This window comes from Anolis carolinensis, chromosome 5, assembly GCF_035594765.1.
Source record: "Anolis carolinensis isolate JA03-04 chromosome 5, rAnoCar3.1.pri, whole genome shotgun sequence".
NCBI classification, from domain to species: domain Eukaryota; kingdom Metazoa; phylum Chordata; class Lepidosauria; order Squamata; family Dactyloidae; genus Anolis; species Anolis carolinensis.
In genome coordinates this window covers 136,671,517-136,689,810 of record NC_085845.1, presented here as the reverse complement: position 1 = coordinate 136,689,810, position 18,294 = coordinate 136,671,517, and the positions used below count along the sequence as shown (strand labels likewise).

Genomic DNA, 18,294 nt, shown 5'->3' with positions numbered 1-18,294 from the left:
TTATGACTTAAACTGGGCTTTCCAGTGAGGTTTTTTTTTAAAAAAAAATGCTTTTTCCTACTGGATACACATTGCAGCACACATTGGGAGTGCACATTTTGTGGACATCCCAACCTTGAGCTAGCTTGAAACTGGATTTTAATGCCTGTGTAGGACCATAAAAAATCGGACTAACCGGGAGTTCTTCCATTCTTCCTATACATACTTAATATGCATAGAGATACATCTAAAAGTATTTTAGCAAAACAGGGAAAGGTGAAATATTTTGGTAAAAAGAAAAGATGTTTACTTTGCTTTTTATCTTCTAAGTAGCAACATTTGACTAGAAAAGGTAGGTCCCTTGATTTCTGAAACAGAATTAATTTCTAAGCTATAAAAAGTTTATCTTCATTGCTTCATATAGTTAAGTAAATAGGCTAAAAGAAACTGTATTAATGTTATTCCAAGCAATTGAGTTTTTCATCAAGATTCACTGGCACCTGATTTCACCGTTCTGATAAAATCTTGAAAAGGGTTGTTTTTTTTATTACTGCTGATTGTTAAGCTGATTCCAAATACTTAATTGACTATTAACCTTTCCTGTTTGTTCTCTGTCTTTTTGCTAAAAGATACTCTGATTTGGATTGAGTTTGGTGAAGTGTTTTAAGTTGAATCTTTGCAAACATAATTCAGTAGAAATAAAAGCAATCTTAAACCTCTCGTGTTATATCATACTTTTACTTTATTCCCAAGTATTTGCCATGTTGATGATTCTCACCTCAGATCATAGGCCACCACCAATTTTAGATATATTATCTGTGTGGTTGTGCAAATTTTATATAAATATACACTTTATTGTGTCTGATTAATAGTTTTCTGTAAAAGGGATACAAAATGTTATTGAAGAGCAATGGACTGCAATGGCATCTATATTCATGTATTAATACTAGATTTGCCAAGTTAGCAGATAAAGTAATCAGTGAATTTGGAGCCTGATTATACGCAAGCAGCAATTCTAAATTTAGATTAAAATTCATCTTAAGCACCTGTGCTGAGATTTGAGTTATTAAGTGTACTGTTTATCAAATAGATACTTAATATTGCATTTGAGAATCATTGTAACCTCCCTAGTCTCATGTTCTGATTTATCTTTGAAAGAGATGGAGCACAACATATCACTAGAGACCTGTTCTACTTTGGCTAAAAGCATCTTAGTTGGCCTGTAGTTGTTCCTAAAAATGTATTAAGAGCTACATTTGTACAATCTGGTATTCATCCAGTCTAGTATCTTGACGTTTAACAATGATCAAACTCAAATACCTAGAATAGTAAAAAAAAAAATGCAGTAGAGTCTCACTTATCCAAGCTAAACGGGCCGGCAGAAGCTTGGATAAGCGAATATCTTGGATAATAAGGAGGGGTTAAGGAAAAGCCTATTAAACATCAAATTAGGTTATGATTTTACAAATTAAGCACCAACACATGTTTTACAACACATTTGACAGAAAAAGCAGTTCAATATGCAGTAATGTTATGTTGTAATTACTGTATTTACGAATTTAACACCAAAATATCACGATATATTGAAAACATTGACTACAAAAATGGCTTGGATAATCCAGAAACTTGGATAAGCGAAGCTTGGATAAGTGAGACTCTACTGTAGTAAAAAGTAGACTATGCATATATGCTGATCAAAGGACATAAGAGAAGCCATAATTGACAATCTCCTGATCCTTCTACTTTCACCAAAAGCAGACCTCTTCTACACTGCCATATAAAATCCAGATTATCTGCTTTGAACTGGATTATATGATCCATATAATCCAGTTCAAAGCAGATAATGTGGATTATATGGCAGTGTAGAAAGGGCATCAATGATCTTCCTTCCCTGATATAACACCCTTTAAAAACCATGTCGATATAAAATGCGAACAGTCCACATAATGTATGTCCAGTTCCACAGCAGAAGCACTGCTTTCAGATGTTACTCTGTAACAAGAAGAACTGCAGGTTACTCCAGAACTTCCAAGGTACTCTGAAGTGATCCCCTGGTTTTTAATATGAGGACAACTGCATTGGACTGAATCCAAAGTGATCCAATGTCCCTATATCAAAAAGATCCACCACTACTTCACTGATTAGAAGCAGCTTCTTGGCAGAGCCTTGCTGGCAGCGGCATTTCTGGTGGCCACATGGTTGGCATCTTGTTGTGACCTCATCAGAAATGACATCACGAACAAGGCTTTTCCAGGGAGCTACTTTCTCGCTGGCTACTGCTTCCGATACCTCCAGCCTTGGCATTGACATCTTGCCCCCACTCTGACATCTACTCATTTAGTATAGTCTTCCCTAAGTCCAGTTGGTAAGGAGCCCCTGCATCCAGCTAAGGACTTTTCTCCATGGACCCCCTTTGCACTGAAGGAACACCTGGAGCATTGTGTTCCTGCCTTCCACCTCTGGCCTGGAAAAGTGAAGACTCCCCCTCATTCCTGCATCCAGGGCAGATTAATCCCACCACTCCACCTTTGGTACACTATTGATGATGCCATTCTTATCCATGCAGTTCATCTGAATCAGGCTGCAATCTTCCCTGGATGAGTTGAGTCAAATCAGTTTTGTTTCTGAGTATAGGAATATGCTACGTCATACTGACCTTGGCTAAAAACCATAATATAAACAGTATTTACAAAATGACCGTATAACTGAAAAATGATATCTTAAATGGTACACTTTGGTGAGTTTAGTTATCCTGACTGCCAGAGTTTGGTCAGGTTTCCCTATATATCAGTTGTTCTCAACCTGTAGGTCCCCAGGTGTTTTGGCTTACAACTCCCAAAAATCCCAGCCACCTTACCAGCTGTTAGGATTTCTGGGAGTTGAAGGCCAAAACATCTGGGGATCCACAAGTTGGGAACCACTGCTATATATCTATATACCCAGGGTCACATAAAAATGTTATTAGTTGGAAAGGGATTGCAAGTGGAAAAGGTTTAAGAAGTCCTGCTCTAAGGTATTTCAGGTTCTTAAGAACATTTGTACAATACAGGCAGTCCTCTTTCTATATATAGGTTTGGATAGCATAGGGAAGTGTTAACCCCCCTGTGGTGTTTGTGTTGCTGCCTGTGTCCCTGTCCAGAAGATTTCACCTCCTCTTCTGTCCTTATGATAAGTGGAATTTGGAAACAAGGATTGATGAGAAAACTTTTGTGGAGAAATCTTAAAAACCACTTAAAAATGCATCTCTTCTGGCAGGCCTACCCAGACAGTTTTCAACTATGAATCTTAAACTCATTTTATTTGTTTGATGTCTGTTTTGTGTATTTTGTTATGTATTTTATAGAAATTCAGTTTTAATGTGGATCTATAGAAATATGTATATTTGTTGAAGAATTATTATTATTATTATTATTATTATTATTATTATTATTATTATTATTTTCCCCATGATAATTGTTTCAGGACTGAATTTCCTACATAGATTTCTCTCACCTCCTGTTGTCTCACCCATTCTTAACTATGGATCATTTTCTCAATCAAATATTTGTAACTTGTGGACTGACTGTAGATGCAAATCTGGAAAGGTTGGGTATATTGCCTGATAAAGAAAAGAGTAACACTGAATTTTTGGGACTTGATATTCAGTTGGCTGCCCTCCAAAATTGAATGTTGCCCTTTTTAAATGGAAGCCAGTAATGTCAAGCAGGACAAAATTCAGGGCTAAGAAGTGTCAAGTTGGTTAGGCTCCCAGCACAAAGTTAAAATGTCAAGGAGAAGGCTAGGGCAAAGCTGTCTTCCTGATAGCTTTTCTCAAGGAGAGAGCTTTCTGAAGCAATAGAACAGTCTTCTGTGTTATCCCCTAAAGCTGTTGTCCCCATGCGGCTGTCATAAATCTCCACTGAAATGTCTTAAACAATTGTAGGGAGGGTTGTGGTGGCTTGAAAATAAATACATTCTCCTACATGAATATTAATGTTGCATAATCTGTGACTTCCATGTAAAACTAGACATTCTACACACAGTTACTTACCCTTGTGTTGTTGTTTTTTTTATGTTTAGGAGCACTAAATCAAACAAGCTGGGGGAAAAAATATCCAGCATGCAATGGTGCCAAACAATCACCTATTAATATTGATGAGGATCTAACTCAAGTAAATGTGAATCTTAAGGATCTGAAATTCCAAGACTGGGAAAAGGAAACATCAAAAGATACTTTAATCTTCAACACAGGCAAAACAGGTACAAAATTCATATCTAGCATTTTGAATGGCTTAATTTTTATACAGTGAATACTTTTTGTATTGGAAATAAATGTGTATGGATATTAAATCTCCTGATTAGTTTCCCCCTTTTTTCTTCTTCTTGAAGTTAGCAGCTCTGCAATTAAGGGGAAAACAGCTGGCAATAGCAGTCAAGCATCAAATCAAGAAGATTCAAAGAGAAAAGAAATATGCTGCAAAAATAGCCCCCAGAAATTACATAATTATCATAATTCAATAATGTATACATACTGAAAGTGAAGATTCAGATATTTTACTAATAATAATAATAATAATAATAATAAGCTACAGTTGACATGCTGCTATACGTTTTCAGAACTACAAAGCCAGTAATTATAAATACATTGGTAGAAAGACATTTACATTGAATAAATTATTATCCTTACATGTAGGATTATAAAGAGGACACATCTGTTTAATTATTCATCTACTACTAGCCACAATTGATCCTATGGAAGAATGCTAGTGAGCCATGCAGAGAAATACGAATAGGGAAAAGGATATAAAGTACACTAATGCACTTTGCTTAGTTTCTGAATTTATAGAACACTCTTCTAGTCGTTCATGAGGTAGAGATTTGACAGAACATCTCATGTACCTTAAGACCAAAGAAAATTCTGAATCTTCTTCAAATTCTTAAAAACTCACATTCCTGAATGAAAAGAACTGTCTAAGGCTGGATCTACACTGCCTTATATCCCAGGATCTGATCACAGATTATCTGATTATCCCAGATTATCTGGCAGTGTGGACTCATATAATCCAGTTCAAAGCAGATAATCTGGAATCAGATCCTGGGATATAGGGCATTGTAGATCCAGCCTTAATCTGTTTCCTGGATGGGTGGGTTTTTGGCTTGTTTCTCAAACAGCAGTTTCTCATGCTGACTTAGCTGCGAACACATCATTTGTAAACAGAATGATGTTGCTAAAGCTGCTTGTAGATTGACAATGAAGTCTGTTGATCGAAGGAGAAAGTTTGGAAGTTCTATTGAGCATATTAAAACTCTTAGGTGCACCAGAAATCTTTGTTTGGATCCCAACTTCATAATTTTTTAAAAGGGCATGGATGTTATTTCAAATGGCTATGTTTCTTTTCAGATGTGAAGAAGGACTTACATTTTTTCTCTCATAGCATATTGTCTCACTGAACTGTATGTCTATTAAATGATGGCATTTGGAAATTATGAAAGAAATAGTAGGTTATATACATCTGATGAGTGAAAAGGGTTTATGTAGTTTGTATTCATAAAAGTAGTTGCATTGTGACCTTTCAGATTTTTCATCTTTATTTCAGAGAAAAGTCTTGACCTGGAGTCTTGGATGGGAAACGTTAACCTTTCTGCTACCTTCCATTGTTTTCAGTCTGAATTGGGGAGAGAATACTTGTAATTGGTTTTGCCAAGTATTTAAATAATAGCCTGTCAGACTGTATTCTTTTTGATAGTTCAGATTGACCATCCCTTACCCAGATTTCCCAGTTTCCAAAATACTCCAGAATCCAGAATTGTCATCATGAGTGGCTGACATAGTAACACCTTTATTAACTGATGGTTCAATGTACTCAAACTTAGTTTAATGTGCAAAATTGTTTTTAAAATGGTATAAAATTACCGTCAGGCTATGTGTAGAAGTTGTATATGACACATAAATGAATTTTGTGTTTAGACTTGGGTCCCATCTCCAAAATATCTCATTAAGTATATATCTGCATATAAAAGAATTCCAAAATTCAAAAGAATCTGAAATTCAAAACACTTTTGGTCTCAAGCATTTTGGACAAGGGACACTCAACCTGAACATGCTAAGGTCATGATCTGTATCTGATTTCTTATGATTACTTGGCAGGTGTGTGTTTTGGGCTCTTCTAGATTTCTGATAGAGAGGCAGTCAAGCAGAAAATCATGGTTGAACAAAAGAGATGCCAGTTCTGCTTACAAGAGAATCCTCTAAACTGAAGCGGACAACTATGAAAAGATAAGGGGCTGCATTAGCCCCCTAGGAGAAGGTGGAAGTTTGCACCCTCACCACAACCTTTCCCACAGAAAAATCAATTTTTGCCCCCAGGTGACCTCTACTGGGCAAGGGAAACATTTTCACTATGTTTAAAGACTTCCTGGGCCATTTTAGCCCAGGAGAGCTCCTATTTTTAGCAATAGGAAGTGAACAGTCATTTCTTACTTACCTCCTGTTCAAAAAAAAAAGTCCTTTCTTGGGCCTAAATTGGTCTAGTGTGGATTAAATGTAATTCTTCCATACCCCTAGTGAAAACCTTTTTTGGGTGAAATTGTTTATCCAGGGGCCCACAGAAACTCCAGATGTGGTAAAAAAAAAAGGCTTTCCCCACTAGCTAGAGAGCTTTAAAGGCTTTTTAAAAATCCTAATTTTTTATTAAGGGGCTTGAGATAAGGACAACAAAATAGTCCTAGAGGGCTGCATACAGGCCATACTTGTCCCTCGTGTTCTAAGCATTGCACAAGGTGTTTTTGGAAGGAGAGAGGAAGAGATTGGATATGAAACTATGATTGCTTGAGTCTCATCCCAAGACATTGCAGCCTTGCTTTACCCCCATCAAACAATTGACAACAACCAAATGATTCTGCAAAGGTAGTAAAAATAATTCTACCCTGCATGTTGCTTAAAGGTTGTGTAATAATGATTCATATCCATGACAGGATCATTCTGCAATGTTTATTGAACTAATTCAAAACTGTGTTAGTTCAGTGTAGATGTCTTTGAAGTAAGTCCCACTGACTTCATGAGGAACAGTGTTCAACTAACTTATTCTGAATGTCACACACTGTGTAGAGATATGATTTCTGCTGACTGATTTTAAGACATTTGACCTCACTCTAGTGCTGATCTGTTTGAATGACAAAATAGGTGTTTTTGTGTCTTAAGAATTATTAATGATAACTCTTTTTCTCCTTAGTGGAAATTAAGCTGATAAATGAATATTTTGTGACTGGAGGAGGCTTAGAAGGTGTATTTAAAGCAAGCAAGATAATGTTTCACTGGGGAAAATGCAATATATCTCAAGATGGATCTGAACATAGCATAGATGGACAAAAATATCCTCTTGAGGTAATCAGTAAAACCTGACGTCATTGAAATGACTTTATAAATAATTAAAAATGTCATGTTATGGAGGGGTGACCATGCTCTGTGGAATGCCCTCTCTCAGTCCCACCACCCACTCAAGTGTGTTTGGTGGGAACAAGGAAGAGAGAGGGCAATTTTTGTGGCTGCTCTTAAACTTCGGTACTCCCCCACAAAAAGACTAGGATGCCCCATCCCTACTTGCCTTCTGCAAGCAGATCAATACCTTTCTGTGCCCACATGCATTTGATGGAGGATGAGAGGCACACCAGGAGAGTTTGTAGGGGGAGCTAGGGAGGAAATGCTAACCATTAAACAAACTCCAAAATACACACAGGTAATACAATTAGTAGGGTACAAAAAGGTGCAAATCACATTATCGTTCTAAACTCACTGACTCTTCCATCCGACAAAAAGGGTTAAAAAAATCATGCAAGAGAACAAAAGTGATGTTTTTGAAGCCACAAGTATTAAAGTCTGCTTTTTAATAGTGTTATAGAACAAGAGTATTCGTTCATGCAGTTACAAAACCCAGAAAGCAAAGGAGAAGCAGTGAACCAATAGTACAAAGACTGTGGAAAGCAGACCATAAAAATTCAGTTCTCTTTTGCAGCCATTAAGTCTCACACCTTGAGATCTGTTCTAACCCTCTTCAGAAGGAACACAGAAGTGTTGGCAGAGTCAGTGATCTCTACAGGAAGGCCCCATTCTGTCAACTCTAGAGATAACTTAAATTTAAATGTGATAGACAAGCACACCAATAGAATCTAGTTTAGATCATTTTACCTTGTACTTAAAATTCATATAAAATGATAAACAAGTTCAAAAATTTAGAGTATGATGTTTCTGCTCATGATTGAGTCAGATCTCTTCAAATTAAAAAAGCAACTATAGACAACCAAGTACATATTGTTTATAGCTTTATTAGACGAAATAGAAGTCACAAAATAATTACACTACCTTTTGAAGCTTTTCCATTAGGCAAATATAGTAGAAATAATCACACAAGAGAGCAAAGTGACATTGTTGCACTCACATTGTGTAAGAAAGTTTAGATGTTGACCGTACAGTCAAATGGGACAACTTTTTACAGTCAGATTGGATAACAAATAATCTCCATAAAACTGTCTCGGTCATGCAAAATGAGGACACATATCAAATTAAGTAAACCTTTGTAGGTGGAAAGACAAAAATACACAAGTAGACTCTCAGAACTGATGTCTGTTTCATTTTAGAAAATTTGAGAATAGACCTTAGTCTAGGTAATATTTATACAATTTAGAAAGGGACATGGCAATGTTTTGGAATTCTGAAGTTCCTTTTGTAAGCAAATGCTCATATATAAAATAATACGTATATTCAACAAATGATTTTATTTATATAATTTGAGGGAAAACTCACCTAAATTAATATGATTCTATTTACAGATGCAAATCTACTGTTATGATCCTAATCGGTTTGCAGATATTGATAAGGCAGTTGAAGGAAATGGAAGATTAAGAGTGTTATCCATTTTATTTGAGGTATTTTTGTTTATGCATACTGAATTATATTAATACCAACATTCACCCTAAATATAATAGCAGTAGTATGTGCATATATGGATTTTGCATGAGTAAATTTACAAAATATGTATTTATTTTTTGTTGGAGAACTAACAAATTAATAAATAATTGAGCTCAATATTAAGTTATGCAACATTTTGTCAACAGGTTGGTCTCGAAGATAATGGGGATTACAATACAATTATTGATGGAGTGGCCAGGGTTAGTCGTTTTGGTGAGTTTGTGATGTAACATAGAAATCATTTCCACAATTATCAATTTAAATACATTAAACCACCAATTATATGAATGCATTAACTCTGAATACAATGTGTTTGAACCAAGAAAGAGACAATATGCTCCAGATCTCATAACCTTTATTTCATAAACTGATCTATAGTTGGCCAGCCTCCTCCTGGAAGAAATGGAGACTGCTGGGTGGAATTAGCATAGGCCCTGGATTCAGCTTGCATAACTCCCTCCCTTAATTTGGAGAGAGGAAATGTCTGGTGGCTTAGAAGGGGTGTGGCGGTAATAGTGTCCCAGTATTGAGCCAGTCAGTATGTTGCAGCCAGTGATGTTGCAGCAGTGGGCACCCTCCTGTTTGCCACTTCTCCTGGGAGATCCTTTCCAGGAGCCCCCGGCGGTGGGCATGTTTCACTGGTGAGCCTCACCCTGCCCTCTGATTGGCTGGGCCAGGGGCTGCTCGGATCTGCTGGCAGTCTATGTATGGGCTGGGCTAGACTACTCGCCAGCCGCTGCTTCTTCAGTTGTCCCATTCTGCTCACCCTTCAGATTTGTTAACTTTGTTTTATGGTTATCTTCGAGTTCATTGTCACAACTTGCAGACATCTGGCATGGTCCCTGGATACAGCTTGCGTAACTCCCTCCCAATTCACAGTGGGGAGAGCATACATTGACTCAGCAGGGGCGCGGCGGTAATAGTGTTCCTGTATTGAGCCAGTCGGTAAAACAGCTGCACCCCCTGGCATAGTTAAGTGGCATCGGTCAGCATCGTCTGTCCGATTCCTGATTTAGGATCCATTCATGACAGCCAACCTTGTTTCTCATTTATAACCAATAAACAAGTTGTGGCCTTTGTTATCCCAACACTTTGTGTTTGTCTTTTTTCCGGTTCAGTGGCAGGAGGTGAATAGTCACCCCTGTCCACACAATTGTTAATAAACTGAAATAAAAAGTGGCATAGAATTGTATAAGACTGTTTTCTTTATAGCATTGCTATATTCACTTTTACATTACAGATTGAAAAATGGAATGGTTCATTTTGTTGAACTGTACATTCAAACCTGTAGCTAGGCTTTATTGTCCCAACACAAGCCAGGAGAAAAAAAAATACCTTTAAACTATGGTTTAAGTCAAGGCTCTGTGAAATGGCATGATTTTGTCTCTGTGTGGGGCAGGATGGAGCAACAGGAAAAGACAAGGAAAGTATTTTCCTTTGCTGTTTAAGGAGAAAGTTGCCAGTAACAAAGTAGGCTATTTCTTCTGTGCCAGACTTCCAGATGGATCTCTGAAGCAAAAGGCTTCCCATGATAATTGTCTTGGAACAAAAAATCCCTATGATTTTCTGAAACAACCTTCCCAGAGAGTTTTTAGCTTCAGGGCATTTTTACCTTCAAGGACCCACATGGAAACCAGAAAATTAGGAAGTAGGCTGCTCAGTAGCTGGGGTTTTCTCTCTGAAAAGGAATAGACAAGTCTTCCTCTGTCTCCTCCACCCTCACTGTTGGTGCAACACAACAATGAAATATAAGCACTATGAATAAGCTGAATGAACCTGTGCAGTATCCCAGCAGGATTCTGGCTAAAAAAGTTGACTTGTAAATTTAGACTCCTTTAAAATAAATTAACTATCGTTCTGGCTTCAGATGTAAGGGACAGTGTTGCTTGTGGCGTTCCTGTGTTTTGTTAACCTGTTCATGAAGAGGAAGAACCACAACAAAATTGAACAGTCTACATGTAGAATCATAGAATTGGAAGAGATCTCATGGGCCATCCAGTCCAACCCCCTGCCAAGAAGCAGGAAATCGCATTCATTATGTGTCAGCATAATGCTGTGTATGTCATGATTTGATAAGCCAGGAAGCTAGCCATAACATAAAATGTGGCCAATGTAATCAAGTGTGAAAGAGCTGAGTAGTCAATATCAAAATATTAATACATTCCACAATCAGAGTTATTATAAACACTATGGATACAAAAAGATATGGGAAACGGGGAATAAGAAACTAAGATAATGGCTACAGCAGTATGATTTATTTATAGAAGGTGTGGCTTTGAAATTAAACAGATGGCCTGATCACATTTTATCCTCTTAATGGGAGAACACCTGTACTATACTCCCTCTGCTCATGTAGCCTTGTTTTTCAACAATCAATAAAAACAGACTAGCTGAAAAATCGTTACCCTGCTATCATGATATGAGGATACCGTGTCCTCCTTGTTGCAATACCACCTAGCTATTCCTTGGCAGTGAGATCAAATATACTGTTGCTCCAGCTGTTCTTCTTGGCAGTGGCTGTTTTTGCCTGCAGTTATAAGAGGGAGGGAGTGGAGAACAATGTTTTTTTCTGGGAAAGGAGAAACTATCTGCTGCTGTGAGCAGAAGAGTGTGTGAGCATCAAGCACTTTCACTGAGATAGAAGTCACAGAAATAAGGGCAGGTAGGCAAATTCTGTAACCTTATCTCCCTCTTAATAATTGTGCATTCTCTAACCACGGGCTATAAGAACTGGAGATTATTATAGGCTCAGAGCCCCCATTAAGAGACTAACTTGTAAGCTATTGTTACAATTAAGAAGCTAACTTGTGAATTGAAGAAGAGCTGGACAGGATACCACTTCACCATGACTATGCCCAGAAGCAGATGAAAGGCCATCCCTCCAAAACCAACTGCAACTGCCCTGGCCTTGAAAGGAGAGAAGAAGAGTCAGTCACAGCTCCATCATGCCTTGACAAAGAATCTGATGAAAAGCATGTCATCCATCTGAACTGCCACTGCCTTGGCCTTAGAAGGAGGGAAGAAGAAGTGGGTTCAATTCCATCATGTCTAGGCCCAGGAGCAGATTAAAAATCCTCCATCCAGCCTAGCTGCCACTGCCTTGGCCTTGGAGGAAGAGAAAATTTGCAGGCAAATCACCATTATGCCTAGGCCCAGAAACCTACTGCCTCTGCCCTGTCATGGAAGGAAAGAAGAAGAGGCATTCACACCTAAACAATTTTTAAGCCCAGAAGTGACATGCCCTGCCTGTATCCCAACTGCCATTGCCTAAACCTCAGGGGGGGAGAGGAGGCAGGCACAGATCCATCATGCCTAAACCTAGAAGCACATAAAAGGCCTGCACTCTGTCTCAGGGAAGAATGACAAGTATCTGCTGGACTTAATCCCTTCCCCAAGTTCCTTCTTCTTCTTCTTCTTCTTCTGCTGCTGCTGCTGCTGCTGCTGCATGTCATATTTAGAATGTGAGTCTGAGATCAGGGAACCATGAAATTAACAATCTGTAAGATACACTGAGAGCCTTCATGGGTTACACCCAGGGCATTGTTTTTGTTGTTGTTTATTTGTTCAGTTGCTTTTGACTCTTTGTTACCTCATGAAGCAGCCCACGCCAGACCTCCCTGTCGGTTGTCACAATCCCCAGCTCCTTCAAGGTCAAACCAGTCACTTTAAGGATACTATCCATCCATTTTGCCCTTGGTCGGCTCCTCTTCCTTTTTACTTCCATTTTCCCCAGCATCATTATCTTCTCCAAGCTTTCCTGTCTTCTCATTATGTGGTGCAAGTACTTCATCTTTGCCTCTAATATCCTTCCCTCCAGTGAGCAGTCAGGCTTTATTTCCTGGGGTATGGACTGGTTTGATCTTCGCGCAGTCCAAGGCGCTCTCCAGCACCACAGTTCAAAACATCTATCTTCCTTTGCTCAGCCTTCCTTATGGTCCAGCTCTCATATCCATAGGTTACTATGGGAAATACCATTGCTTTAATTATGCGGACCTTCGTTACCAGTGCGATGTCTCTACTCTTAGCTATTTTATTGAGATTGGTCATTGCTCTCCTCCCAAGAAGTAAACGTCTTCTGATTTCCTGGCTGCTGTCTGCGTCCAGGGCATAAATATTCTAAATGAATCAATACAGTTTGTATGTGCCACAATGTGTAATGATAAAAATAATAGGAAAGATTCCAACATCATTCATAGCTAGCTGCTGTCTTCAATGTCAGTGATGTAGTAAATCTACTCCAGTTTTTAGCTGAACTTTAAAAGAAATATCCTCAAAGTAAGATCAGCACCTCGGATAGCTCTTTTAAAGTTCATAATAAAACTAAGAGCATATTTGGGTAGTTTGTTTCCAAAAGGTATCAATTAAAAAAATGAAAAAAGAAATTATAGATGGCAGCACATTGCTGGCTAGGAGTAGAATATTATGTACAGATCCAAAGTATCAAAATGTATGAAATAATTTGTGTATAGGACTTGGAAAATTGTGTTTTATAGGAAAAGAAAGCATGTCCTCAGCACAGTTTTTTTTATTCCTGTAAAATTTGCTCAGATCAATTTGATATCTTTTGAAAACAAGATCCACATTTATCATTCTATTTATAAAAAAGCCGACTGCTGTCATTATCCAACATGTAAATTTTTAAGGATCAATAATTATTTTAAGTATTAAATTGATTTTACAGAATATGTAAATTTATCATAAAAGTTCATGTGAGTTAGACTAGATATAGAAAATGGTAAAAAGTTGCAACCATCTTACATTTACAACCAGAAGCTTATGTTTGTGTTTATAAAGTAAGTTAAATGAGAACAATTATTTTATTTCTTTTAAACTTAACATGTCGTTGATGTTATAATATTTATCTATATCCTTCTTCCCTCCCCCAAAAATTGGACCGGAAGTGTCTCACACTTTAAAAAATACAAGTTAAGAAACATACATTAAAATGGTGAACATTAAAACAGAATTAAAATATTCACAGTATTAAATCAATTCAAACTTCAAATTAAAAGATTGAAATGGAATTAAAGACATATACGGCTATTAAAACAATGCAGCACCTCCTAGCCTATTCTGTATAAATGTTCTGTTTTAATAGACTGTCAGAATAAAAAGGAGGGGAGTCTAGGGGCAGCCACCAAGCAGGCTAATATAGAAACCTTGTCTTCCAGGTCGAAGGCTAAATCCAGCATACACTCAAATTGTCTGCCCGTCTCCGTAGGATGTATAACTTCTTCTTTTTCCTATCTGCCTTTCAAATGACTTGAAACACCTCTGTCTTGTCTGGATTAAGCTTCAATTTGTTTCTCCTCATCCAATTCATTGTCATTCACTAGCACTTGCTGGAATGTATGTTATACCAATGCACTGAAAACCAAACCAGAATGCACAGCCCATGTTTGTAAAAAAAAATAAAACAAAAAAGTTATGAGTGGCTTTCAACACAATTTGAAGAGCTCTTTATTTCAAGCTGTTTTTATTCTTATGGGTTTTTTTAAAAAACTGTTTTTATTTTAATATTATGGCTTTTGTTAGTATAGATTGTAGCTCCATCAGTGAAAGAAGGATTGCTTACTTTTGATGTAGGCTTTTGTGTGATCCATTTTCAGATTGTTTTTGTTGAACAGATAAATCAAAACTGAAACAGATCAATAGTTCAGTCTCCACCTTTATTTGACATAATCTGGTTTTAGGAAAGTCATCAATATTTACTTATATATTTTGCAGGGAAGAAAAGTGAACTTGAACCCTTCATCTTGTCTAACCTTTTGCCAAATTCAACAAACAAATATTACACTTATAATGGATCTTTATCAACTCCCCCCTGCTCAGAATCCGTTGAATGGATTATATTCAAAGACACGGTTAACATTTCAGAAAATCAGGTAATTTTTTTTATACAAGGAAATTAAAGCAGAGTTGTTTAGGTTGATGTTGATGGTTTTATTTAGGATTGGACTACTTTAATCAATTCAAATTAACTGGTTCATTGATTAAAAGTATTACTTATACCATATTTATTAGCTTACTCTTTTTGAGATTAATTGTAATCATAAAATCATTAATGTTTGACTGGCAGCATCTAAAACCTTTAAAATTTGTTTCACAACTAGTTTTGTGCAAAAATGGAAGAAAACCAGTAGTTTTTTCTGGAAAAAATGTCAAAAAGCTTTAGCCTCTATCATAAATTTCCCACTATAGATAGAAACCATGTTTAATTTCAGTTTGCCAGCAAAAATAATGGCATATTCTTATATGTTTGCACATGTAAAATGGAATAGCAATAAACATAATAAGATCATTCCTTCAGACCGATACCGGGCAGGAACATTACCTAGAGTGGTTTAAGATGATAGAACATGATATTTTTTTCAACAATAACCAAACAAAGCCAACTGGGATGAGAGTCATATGGTGAGGTGGGCTATGAATCTAGATGGTTTGTCAAGAGCAGTGGTTCTCAACCTGTGGGTCCCCAGATGTTTTGGCCTTCAACTCCTGGAAATCCTAACAGTGGGTAAACTGGCTGGGATTTCTGGGAGTTGTAGGCCAAAACACCTGAGGACCCACAGGTTGAGAACCACTGGTCTAGAGGGAGAGTGGAGAAGGCCTAGGTAGCTAAAGCTCTGCTGAAGCAAAAGGTGATATAGAAAACCTAGAAGCATGGAACCTCTAGCTTCTAAATGTGTTTGTATAAGTTGTGATGCAATATCAAATATGTGTGAAATTCAAATATGGCTATCTCCATATCCTAGAAGTTCCTTTTATTGGTGACAATTATTTATAAAAGAAATTCTCTGTCTGATTGTATTAACTGCATTTTCCTAGCTGTCAGTATTTTGTGATGTCCTCACCATGCAACAGTCTGATTATGTGATGATGATGGACTACCTGCAAAATAATTTTAGAGATCAACAGCTTAAGTTTTCTGGCCAGGTGTTTTCCTCATATACTGGACAGGAAGAAATTCACGAAGCAGGTATTTATTTCTTTATGTGATACTTGACAGATTTGAGCATGATTTTGACCACAGCGAATTGCTCCTAGAATTATTTGTTGATTCATTAAAATATATTATTCCACCCAGGTTCCTAAGGCTGGATACTAAAAGGAGTTTCAGTTACTTTAACAGAGTGCAGAACAGCATGAGGTACCATAAAGTTCTATCATTTGGGATGAAGGAATCTGTCCTCCTTCATCTTCTAAACCCACCTATAACTGTAACCCAACACAGCAGTTACCTCACTGAGCAAGGTTAGAGGAACATTTGGTACCTAGAACAGAATTGGACATGCATTTTTTCATACGCTCTCCTTCCACTGTCCACAGAGGAAATAACCAGGCTGGGAAGAGATATCTGTGGCTGAAATTTGGGGTCTAGAAGATGAAAGAGCACAGATATTCTAGTCATGCTTCATGACATTTTATGGTACTCATCGTATTCTACAACCTGTTAAGGATCAATATTACTGGAGCCTCATCAGGTATCCAATCTGAGAACCTTAATTCTGCTCTCTATCCAAAACTCTCAGGATAGTATAATATAAAATAAAATTGAGACACTAAATGTGTTGCCCCCTCCAGTAACCTGCACACTTCAGTTCTTAAGATTTAGTACAGAGCTAGGCACTCCTCTCCACACTCCACTCACTCTACTTTTTTCTTCTTACCAAGATAGTGGCTCTTATTCATATAGAGCAAGCAGGAAATCAGTAGCCATGCTAACCCGTAACTCCCAAATCCCAAAGCATGGAGGGGCCAAACCTAGCTTTGCTCAATCCTGAAAATCTGGTCAGAATGGTTGCCTGATTTCCAGGTCTAAGACTAGGTAAACACAGCTATTGAACCTAGGAATATAGCACATATGAAGTATGTTTCATACTACAGATATTTGACCAGCTAGAAGCATGCACATAGATGTCTGCTTCCACAAGCCTATGGTTCCTAATTTTGTCAGACACGAGACATTTATTCACAATACAGAAATTCCAGTAACTTTCAACTGTAAACATTTTCAAGCAAAAAGGACAAAATAGACTGCATTATATCTGCTGCATGGAGCATGGGTAATAAAGACAATATAACTTTCTGTCTCCTTTAAATGTGTTCCATCATGAGCAAGTGTCTGTCTTAGAGCTTCATACTATACTTTGTGGTTGTATTACTAAAGTGGTAAATTTAAATCAAACTAGACTGATATGTATTGAAATATATATAAAAATATAGAAGCCAAAACCGCACAAATAGGACCCATAGTTTCCTTTAGTAGAGGAGTGGGAAAGCTGTCACACTTCAAATTATGGATTCCATCTCCCAACAACCGCAGCCTGTATAGCCAGTGGTGAGAGATTCTGGTTACTGCAACAACATGTAGAGGACCGTAGTTGTCCGCATCTACTTTGGTCTATAAATTCTGCAGCAGGGACCATCTCTAGCTGCATTGCTCATTTTGTCTCTCCAAAACATAAAATGCATATTATTATTACTATTATTTTTCAGTACCATTTCTTCTTTTCAGAAACAACGTTTACATAAAAGTGAAACAAAAATCACGAGATGCTCAGTTATATTTCTTGGTAGTAGTTTGACCTAATGTAACCCTTAGCTAGTGCTTTGAATTAGGTAATTTTTAAAGAAGCTAACAGTTACTACACTACTTATCCAGTAGTTTTCAAATATATAGTCAGTACTGCTTCTGTATAAGTGGGTTTATCTCATGAAAACTCATGCTAAAATAAAAACAATTGGTCTACATTACACCCACCTTTCTTCCTTCCTTTTTACACTACTTGAGGATAAGAATGCACATGAGAAGAAAAACTTCTGTTGCAGTATTTTGTTTAAGCACATCATGTATTGAAGTTGGATTTGCAGCTATTGCTCTGTATTTCTTTATTCCAATTTGAGTTCATTTTATTAATGTTTAATTTTAGTCATTATTATCTCTGCTGTCAGTTCTGTTGTACTGTAGTTCCTGCTACTGTAGTTCTCTATTTCCTGATGCCCTAAGTGTTGGCTGAGTGCCTATAGTTCCCTCTGCAGCTGTTTTCTTCCCCTCTTTAGTTTTGTCCCATACATACATATTCATTTGGGATTGATGTTATCTCCTGCACTATTTCTGGACTCCCAGCATCTGTTTGGACTAGTGCTTGCCAGGTGGCATGCATTAAGCAAAAAAGCTGAAAGATGACTGAGATGCATAAGAATTCTGAGAGACTAGGGAGACATATTCATCTGGTTTAAATATAAACATATGAATTTCTATACATTACAGAAAGACTTTCTCTAACAATCATCCAGCAGGGATCCACATGGAACTGATCACTGACATACATTAGGTTCTTAGGTTCATCTTTCAAAGCAAAGCTCCT

General features: G+C 37.3%; 1 protein-coding gene across 4 annotated transcripts in view; it reads left to right on the top strand.

Moving 5' to 3' along the window:
• Positions 1 to 18,294, top strand: part of ptprz1 (protein tyrosine phosphatase receptor type Z1) — a 116,603-nt gene that overhangs the window by 45,509 nt on the left and 52,800 nt on the right. For all 4 annotated transcript variants that reach the window (XM_062982347.1, XM_062982346.1, XM_062982349.1 and 1 more), the window contains exons 3-8: positions 4,039 to 4,218; positions 7,191 to 7,342; positions 8,785 to 8,880; positions 9,070 to 9,136; positions 14,651 to 14,808; positions 15,752 to 15,902. In XM_062982347.1, the coding sequence (XP_062838417.1) occupies positions 4,039 to 4,218; positions 7,191 to 7,342; positions 8,785 to 8,880; positions 9,070 to 9,136; positions 14,651 to 14,808; positions 15,752 to 15,902 (804 nt within the window). The remainder of the gene's footprint in view (positions 1 to 4,038; positions 4,219 to 7,190; positions 7,343 to 8,784; positions 8,881 to 9,069; positions 9,137 to 14,650; positions 14,809 to 15,751; positions 15,903 to 18,294) is intronic.